Source organism: Haemaphysalis longicornis, unplaced genomic scaffold (genome assembly GCF_048455015.1).
Source record: "Haemaphysalis longicornis isolate Haplotype H1 unplaced genomic scaffold, Haemaphysalis longicornis Haplotype H1 scaffold_2, whole genome shotgun sequence".
Lineage (NCBI taxonomy): Eukaryota > Metazoa > Arthropoda > Arachnida > Ixodida > Ixodidae > Haemaphysalis > Haemaphysalis longicornis.
The window spans coordinates 287,899,319-287,908,923 of NW_027526295.1; the positions used below are offsets into that span (position 1 = coordinate 287,899,319).

The following is a 9,605-nucleotide window of genomic DNA, read 5'->3' on the forward strand; positions in this document are numbered from 1 at the left end:
AAGCTCCTGGCGTTCGCCTTCCAGCCTAACCACACCTCGTACTCGTCACGTGAGATCCGACACCTCTCCTTCGTCTCGGAGTTTACTGTCGATCTCGGAGTTTACTGTCGATCTCCGCTGTGTCAGCGGCCCGATCAACACTGCTGCTGACGCGCTGTCTCGCGTCGAAGCCCTTTCGTCTTCACCCCAGCCTGTTTCCATGGAAGAGCTTGCTTCTGCACAGCAACAAGACAGAGCTCCAGCAACGCCGCTCTGACTCCTCCACGCTGACTTTCACACATGTGCCGTTGCAGTTTGCCGGCGTCTCCCGGCCTTACGTTCAACCGGCGTTTCGTCGAGCCGTTTTCGTCGCCCTGCACAGCAAAAGCCACCCCTGCATATAAGAAACTCAACACCTCGTCACAGCTCGGTGGTTCTGGTCCTCCATGAATGCCGATGTCCGCCGGTGGGCACGTACCTGCCTCCAGTGCCAACGTGTCAAGGTAACAAGGTACACAGTCGCTCCTGCCTCGCCATTCCATCCACCGGACAGCCGTTTCGCGCACGTGCACAGTGACCTGATATGCCCCCTGCCACTGTCGCGATGCGCCACCTACTTGTTGACGTGCGGGGACCGCTTCACGCGCTGGCCTGAGGCAATCCCGATCCCTGATATCACGGCGGAAACAGTCGCCAAAGCATTTGTTGGTGGTTAAGGTGTCCCGTTTCGGCTGCCCTGCTGTTGTCACCACTGATCGCGGGCGTCAATTCCAATCCGCCCTGTTCAACGCTCTCGCTGCCATCCGCGAACTCAAGACAGCTCTCACAACCCACGAGCCAAGAGAACATTTGGCCGACCACCTTCCCCTCGTCTTGCTCGGACTACACTCCTGCGTTGCACACCAGCCGAGCTGGTGTGCGCCTGTCCTCTTCGTCTCCCGGGCGACTTTCCCACACCTCCGCCTGCCGATGGACCTTCGGACCCCGCCGGTTACGTCGCTGACCTCCGTCGTCTTTTCGAGCAAAATCCGGGCCGTGCTTTCTCGGCAGCGCAGCGACCACTCCGTCTTCGTGAGCCAGTACGACGCGACGCTGCCCGTCGTCTCCTCACTCCCGCCTTCGATGGCCCATACCGCGTCATCGAGCGGCACCCGAAGACTTTCACCCTCGACATCAACGGCCGCCAAGACGTCGCCGCTGACCGGGTAAAGCCAACAACAACCTTTTCTAGATGGTGTTGGTAAAGCCCGCATACGTCGCCTCTCTCCGACCCCCTGACCTTTCCCATCTCAACAACCATGCCCAGGAATTTGCACCTTCAACCGTGGGAAACTGTCACGTGGGCTTAAACAACGGCCTGGGGGGCGGGGGTCCACCGAGACGACGACGACGACGAAGGCGGAACCACGAGGCGCACGCTCATGTGCGCTCGCGCTGGAGGAATAAAAATCAGTTCGACCCAAACACTGTCGCGGCTGGTTGATTCTGCGCCGGCCGCGACATGGTGTATAGTGCTTTGGACAAACAAGCGATCGTCTCTTGAAACCGACAGGTACCGTTAATTATTGCTTATTATGACTCCCAGAACTTGCAATTGACTCTCTGGTAATGCTCCAGTTTGACACAAGTGGCCCGGCATTAACATTTTCCCGCTGTGTTCAGCCGCAGCGCGCATTCAGCCGTAATGCACACTCAGCCGAAAGGAAACGGTCCCCCTTCCGCCGTATCGCGACATTCAGACGTAGTGAGATTCTCCGCCGTGTTGGGGCACTTAGCCGTAACGCACTTATCGCCGCAGTGAGACTCTCCGCCGTGTTGCTACGCTCAGCCGTAAGGCAGGTGGTGGGTTGGCTGCTTCGTCGGCCTGTGTCGGCGGGCAGCGAGGAGCTGAATACCGTATCTGCACGATTCTAGTGCGCCCCCGACTTCAACGTGCGGGTAAGTTCGCGCAGGGAAATTGGAAAAAATAATTTTACACCGCCTCTATCGCGCAGATGCGGAACACTTGACGCCACGTACCTGTAAGAAGATTTTATTTGCCGAATACAACTTTGGAAACGAAATATGACTTGTGCTTCATAAACTTCACTGTAAAAAAATTTCCTTCGAAAAAACAAATTTTCAGGCAGCTGTCCTGCCAGAAATTTTCTGTAAAGTTATGTTTTCTCTTTTTCATGTTTCTGTTATTTTACCAGCATTTTCTGTTTTTCGCTACAGAAAATTTATGTCGATTCCCTGTTTTCGGTTCTTAGAAGTCAAGACCAACGCATAGCTCCTCCCTTTTGTCCCGTGTTTCGATAGCGGTTCCGAGTACTGCAGATTGCGATAACGCGAGCCAAGAATGAATGGGTGCCAGTTATCACTTTTTCCTGTGCCTCCACCCCTTTGTCGAACTGAACACATGCAGTACACAGCAGCAACAGAAGGGAGGAGCTTTGCGCCGGTGCCGACTGTCTTGCATGCGTAATCATGCGAACGGCAATTAAACTTCGCCGTTTTATGTCTCGGACTACGGATGCACTAGAAGAATTCTGCCAATTGAAACTGCGTAGAAACATGATTGCGTCTAACTTTCCAATGCAAACATGCCTGGTTACTGCAGCCACTAAAAAGTTAATTAATCAATTTTAGTTGATTAAGCCACCTACATCAAGAATTACCCCCTATTTATATGTCCCCCTGGGCACATAACCTCACTGTAGAGGTCTTCTTCCCAAAAATCTAAGTGCCTATTTTTAAAAAAACATGTCGACTTAACTTTGGTCACCCTGTATATATAGCAGACTCAACATTGTGAAGTGGTGAATAAACAGTTCACTTTATTTCTTCACTACCCCCTTCCCAATACGCAGCGGCAGCAGTCAACCTTGATTTTTTCCCAAACGGCCAAACTGGTTTCTCTCACTGACTAGCCAGTCACCGATAATTATTAATCACTATTAAAATTTGCAGATTATCCTGCGCAACTCTATCAATGGCTACATCAGCCTTGGCTTCAGAAAGCAGCAGCGGTTCGGCCGGTTAATAAAAATAAAGACAAACTGCTCTCACCGCGTGAATGAACCTTTTTCCAGTACCGGTCTTCGTAGCGCCCGCCTCGGCAAATCTAAAGTGGCAGTAAGGCAGCCCAAAAAATGTTTGCCTTTCGGGGAACCCGTGCAGGAAATATCCTGTTCCTGCAGTACCACCCGCTCCCACCCGTCCCCCTTGCCTTTCACATGAATGTCAGGGTAGCAGGCGCACGCTCGCGTGACTAATATGCAGTGGCCGAAGAACCCCTTTTTTTCCACTTTTTTTTTTCATTTTCGTTGTTCCCTTACTGGTGGCCAAGTAGTCACAGCGTGGTCAGCGTCACATTTTCGCCCCTTTCCTTTGAAAACCTTTTTTTGTGGGCACGTACGAGCTCACTGCGAACTGCCCGAAAAGAGGAAATAAAAACGTGCAGCCCTGGGAGGCACAGACGCTCCCCAAGCAGCAAGCTGAGGGGGCGCCCTTTCGTTTATTTCGCTAGAGGCTACTGCCAAGAATGGCGGAGCGGCAGCCCGCGCAAGCGCAGATTGCTACTGGAAAAAAGGTCCACTGTAAAAGCTTTTAGAAAAAAAAAAAAAAAAAAAAAACCAGCCACGGTCACAACAAAGAAAAAAGGAAAAAGTGGAAAGCTTAGGGAGATTCGAACCCTTGATTATGACATCTGCAAGCAGAAACGTAACCTCTACACTAAACTCCACGGCGGGAAACGGCATCGGATAAGCCAAATTTCATTCCGTCTGGACAGCGCCCGAGGCGTTGTTGATCTGCGGTCATCAGCGCATCGCAGTACAGCGGGTAAATAGAGAAGAAAAACTGGCACGGTGGCCACGTCGTGCATATAAAATTCTTCATCGAAACAACAACAACAACAACAACAACAAAAACCTCATGTTAAGGCGAGCGTCACAATCGAGGCGCGGCACAGGGCTCTCGTCGCGCGAGGCGACGCATCCTTGCGCTACGGGGCCAGCCCTTCGGAACAGTCTGTCTCCACCCAACAGTGCAGGAACGAAACACAGAGGCATAAATAGGAACGCATAGCTAAAACTTAGTACTCATCACCCTTGGAAGATGAAAAATTGCAGAAAACAAATTGGACGCGTATCTGCTCCTTCCGTTGCAAATGTCGAGAAAAGACGATAGTCTTTATCGACTTCTGTTAAGTAAATTCCTCCCTTCGCTTTCCCGCTCACCTCTCATGTTGTTCCTCTTGCGCCAAAGGTTTGCTTAAATAGGGGTCCTGAAATACCTTCCGCCGATGCATGGATCTACATGTAACCAAATAAGACAATGTATTAGCAATCTCCTCCCGCAAGAATTTTGTTAAAGCGATGAGTATTAGCTGAGAAATCGTAAATCAAAAACCGCGCATTATCGTCGCGCCGCGTTTCCTCCTCTTTTCAACTGTTGACGGCGCGCGAGCACTGCCTCCCATGATGCTGCGCTAGTCAGCGGTGACGTACTTCCGCATTACGCTCCTCCGACTGCCGTCTGCTACGGGCAAGTTTTGTTGACACCATGAATTCCGCACTCCGCTCAAGGATGGATAAGCGAACGAAAAATCTGGCCGCATGTGTGCGGTGGCCTGGCCTTGCCCTTTCGCGGTGTGCGTTGCTGCAGTGCAGCACGTGACTTTTAATCGGCGGCGAACACGCAGCCGCTGCGGAGGATCTTGCGCTCGGTCCCTTTCATGCACCGCGCACTGTTTATCCAAAAAGCGCCATATCAGATGTGGCCCCGCTGGTGCCGGGTCTTATTTTGCGGTGGTGGTAATTCCTGCCGGCGCCATGTGAAAAAGACATTTTAAGCCGATACAGAACCCGTGCACAAAACGCTTCAATCATGTGACCAGTTCAGCTTGGGGCGACGCGTGGTGGAGAGCGGCAACGTTGGCTAAACATGCTCCGGCGCGGCTCTCAGCTTTCCAGCGCTGGAGCGAGCGCCTTTCTTTGACGATCTCAAACATCGGTTGCCTTGGCAATAAGGCACAAACCGCCCCAGAGGCCAGTTACGGTTGCGTGATCCCGGTTCAGCTTGGGGCCCCACCTCGCGGCATATGGGCACTGCAGGCATACTACTCACTCTCATTTGGAAGTGCGAGATGCGTTTGGCATTACAGGAGGCGATGGTGTGTGTGTTGTGGACGCCTTTGTTTCGCGATGAAATGCGACGTTGTGCTTCTGCGGGTGGATAGTGCTTCCCATGGCCTGGATTATCTTTCTCGAGCGACGTACGACTCAACCTCGCATGGGTTATGTGCAGTGTGCGTGGCTAAAAGCCATCTCGGCTTGCGCGCCAGAGTTAAGTGACTTGCTGTTCGTCCCCGCAAACCGCGCGCGAGGTGAGTGCCGAATTTACGAGGGGCAGGAGGAGGCAGCCCATCGTCTGTCAATCGCGGTTCAGACTTGCAACGCATGTTGTGACGTTGTGTTAGTTCGAAACGCATCTCTGGATTGTTTTGAAGTGGAAAAAAATGTATCCGTCAAACCTGGGCATTCGGCTCAGGGCGTTCTCTGCGATTGCACGAAAGAAGTGCCACGGGGCTTCGACGCTTTCTTTATGGGACGTACTCCGGTAAGAGAATATCCATGTCGTATTATGGCCGTGTTGCATTCAATACGAATGGTTAAGCGTTTGTTTACACTTGTTTCGTTTGTCGTAAAATGTCCAAGCACTCCGGCACTACGCTGGCAGATCAGCCGGCGAGTCGACGCTGAGCAGACGACTCATCTCTTTGCCGGAAGTGCGTGAAAAAGCCGCCCAATAGCAGGATGTCTAGCTCATGACGAACATCGGGGAATCGATGATGTAGACATGTGAAGATGGCGGCGTCCAAAAACACGAAGGAAAGGGTGAGAAAAAAGCGACAAACTTTGCAACAAAAGTGTGAGCTTTCCGCTGCGCGTAAAAGAGTAATACTTGGCCCAGATGACCTTGACGACCCAATCTAACGATTGCGCTACTTCATTTAGTGTGCTCAAAATGCCTTTCAGGGCCCCTTTAAATCATTTCAAGTTAACCGCGTTCCACTTCTTCAGGCCGGGTGTCTCGATGCCAGCGCTTGCCGTACGGCGAAGACGCACGTGAATCGAGGCGCCCTACTTCAACGTTTATAGAACCGCGTTTCCCTACTCCACGTGCGTTGCAAGAAGAACGTGGAACCTATCTAGTGGAACCTTGCGTAACTGTTGCCGGTTGATTTCTTAAAATGGCGCCAGAAGCTATAGTTGCGCGGGCGACAGCAGGCGACGGCGGAGTGAATTTTTTTTCTGCAGTCGATGAAGTATTTAATTTCGCAAAAAATCAAGCATGTATGATCTATTGTAAAAATACACTGCAAATATCATTTCTGTATTAATTTTTCGTCTTATATTTGCGTAATGTCTTGTTCATCTTCAACGGTGTTGACAAGTAGGAACATTACACCCGACTTAGACGGGTAGATTTAGCTGTGACTATATAAGACTATTGCGCAGGCATTGTTTTACTTTGGCCGTATGGCTGAATCGAGTCACAGACATACAGACATACATACAGACAGACAGACCAAAATTTCTGCGTTTAAGTAGCCCAAGAAAGACTATCGTCTTTAAAAGCCCGCCGCTGCAGTATCGTTGTGCTACCTACAAGGCGGCCATTTGCAAAGAGCCGCATTTCAACATTGCTGGACCCAAAACAAAATGACGTCGGCCGAGCGCTGTTTTGACGGTTCAGTAAATTCTTGTAAAACAAAATTATTCATATTTTTTTTCTATTTGATGCAAATTAAGTCTAATATTTTCACGATTTCACACTGTTATTGGTCAAGACGGGGAAATAGCAGAAAATTTGTTTTTTTCTGTTATCAGGTTTCTGTTTACTAACCATCACAGAAAAGTTTCTGTACAGCAACAGACATTGTATGTAAAAACTCTGTAAATTTACATAATTTTTTTACAGTGTTGCTTATCCAGATACTGCTGGAAATAAAGTTATAGCGGGGAACATTGAAGCTGTTTGCAATTACAAGTACTTCGACCTTGACAATTCTGGGCTTGACGGGCTCATTGCACCAGCAAAAAAAATATATGCAACAGCTGACCAAGGTACGCCATTGAGGAATGAGTGCGCTGAAATTGACTCATGTGGTGGTGACGGGTTGTTTTTATTGGATCGAGTGTATTTTGTGGGGACTTTGTTCTCTGGCAGTGCTGCTGGCCTTTTTAAAGCCTATTTGGTTTTTAGCCGATTGAGGCCACCTTTTAGCAAAAAAGAAAAAAAAAAAGGATGCGTGTTAGATTCGTTAAAATACGGTAGCTCCTTTTCCGGGAACCCCTCCGGTCCCATCACCCCGATTCTTGGGACGGGAGGGGTCGAGGTAGCTTGGTGTAGGCCCGTTCGTCACATGGCGTTTCGTCATAGGCCGTTTGGGCACATAGGATCATTCGTCATAGGCCAGTTTGTCACTTAGGAAAGTTCGTCGCAGGAACGCAAAAACAAAATTCGTGGATTTTTTTAGACGTAAGTGGTGGTGAGGCATGACTATAACTACTTTGCACACCTTTTCGCAGTACCGGTCCTCTTAGCGGCCGCCACGGCGATCTTAAACTGGCAGTAAAACTACATGGAGCGATTTCGCCTGCGAATTCGCTGATGCGGCGCCGCTCGTGCGGCAAAACCACCTTTTTTCGTTGCTGCGGCAAAGTGCCAAACATTTGAAGCAGTAAAGTTTTCCTTCGCACTCCTCCCCCAAAGGTGGATCCGCAGGTACCGCGGTCAGCCGATGAGGACCAGACGAGATGTTCGCCGGTGCGGCCGACGATCTGTTAAGCCGCCGGAGGCGGCCGTCGAGGAGTCGATGGGTTCGGTGGTTGCTGGATTCCGGTAGCCATTAGACGCAGGCTTGGGTACGATATAACTTATGGGCAGTACTATAACTTATGGGCAGTACTATAACTTACGATATAACTTATGGAGTTTATGGGCAGTACTATTTACAAGAGAAATTTACAATATTTACATAAAATGCGGTAACTCGTTACAACTCTCGGCATAGCCGAAGGTACAGGGTACCTACAAACGAGAATGGACCCAAGTGGTGGATCTTAGAAGGACGCTCGGCATGGCCGATGGCGCGAAGCGCCCGCAAGAAGCAATATCCGACCCCCGGTAATGGGGTTCCTAGCATTTATAGGATTTGGGCAGCGCCCCTGCCGGTGCGAGAGTGCACATGATGTCAGGCGGATATCCGGGCTGACATCAGGGTGACATCAGCTCTCAAAGCCCCGATTGGTCCACTACAAACAAATAAAACACACACACAAAAGAAGAACTAACCAATCGTAAACATGTCACCCCCGCGGTCACATGGCCCGATAATCTCTCTCATGCAACTCCTAGTCAGCTTCCCGCGAACGTTATTGCCACCGCTGAGCCAAGGCAAGGCCTCGGCTACACAAAGTCGCATACCGTGAGTAGTAGTCACCCCACCAGGTTGAACGGGCGGTATCTGCTCCAAAGCCAAAGCACAATGGGGGAGTCGGGGCTAATCCCCTCCCGAGGCCAAGGACGGCCGCCGCCCGACCCGCGGGAAGAGCTGACCGCATACCAGCGCAACAAAGGTTCGCGGGAAAAGCACCCCCTCCTCTCGCCGCACAAAAGGAAGGTTTCACTCTTCTGTCTTAGGTTGTTGTTGAACTCGTAGCTGTAATCTTGTCCGTACACGTCACCCTAATTGCCCACTCTGGCTTGCATTCTTTGTTGAGCTTTGCTGTACGGCCCAAAGTACAAAAAAAAAAAAAAAACTAACTAAACCTGTGCCTCCCTTCTCTCTTTCGAGTCGAAAAAAAAAAAAAAAACACGCGGACATTCATTTTGTGCACTTGTGACGAACTTTCCTAAGTGACCAACTGGCCTATGACGAATGATCCTATGTGACCAAATGGCCTATTACGAATGATCCTATATGACCAAACGGCCTATTACGAACCGGCCTATGACGAAACGCCATGTGACGAACGGGCCGTATCCCGGGGTAGCTCGCCAGCCAATTTGACCCTTTTTCGTCGTGTCCAGCCCCGCGTATGCTTCCGGGCTCTCGCGTCCGAAAACGAAACTGATGTCATGAATGGCGCTGTAATGGACCTTTTTACAGTAGCGATCTGCGCATGCGCGGGCGGCCGGTCCGCCATTCTTGGCAGGCGCCTCGGGCAAAATAAACAAAAGGGCGCCCCTCAGTTCTCTGCCTAGGGAGCGGCTGCAGGTTTTCTTTTTTTCTCTTTCTTTCGACACCTCGTGGTGGGTTCGTACGTGCACACAATAATGGCTTTCTAAGAAAAGGGGCAAAGACGTTTGAGGCTGACCACGCTGTCAGCACATGGCTGCCAGTGGAATGAAAAAAAAAAAAAAAAAAAAAAACAGAAAAGGGGCGCTTCGAACACTGCAGATTAGTCACGAGAACGTGCGCCTGCTTTCCTGACATTCATGTGAAAGGTAGGGGTGACGGGTGGGTGCGGGAGAGACTGCAGGGTCAGGATATTTTGTGCACGAGTTCTCCGAAAGCTTAACATTGTTGGGGGCGTGCCTTACTGCCATTTTTAGTTCGCCGTGGTGGCCGC

At 50.5% G+C, this 9,605-nt stretch overlaps 1 protein-coding gene across 1 annotated transcript in view; it reads left to right on the forward strand.

The window, feature by feature from the left end:
• The first annotated feature begins 948 nt into the window (after positions 1–948).
• LOC144168665 (uncharacterized) overlaps positions 949–9,605 on the forward strand; it is a 42,303-nt gene continuing 33,646 nt past the window's right edge. The window contains exon 1 of the mRNA XM_077697608.1: positions 949–1,184. Within this exon, the coding sequence (XP_077553734.1) occupies positions 949–1,184 (236 nt within the window). The remainder of the gene's footprint in view (positions 1,185–9,605) is intronic.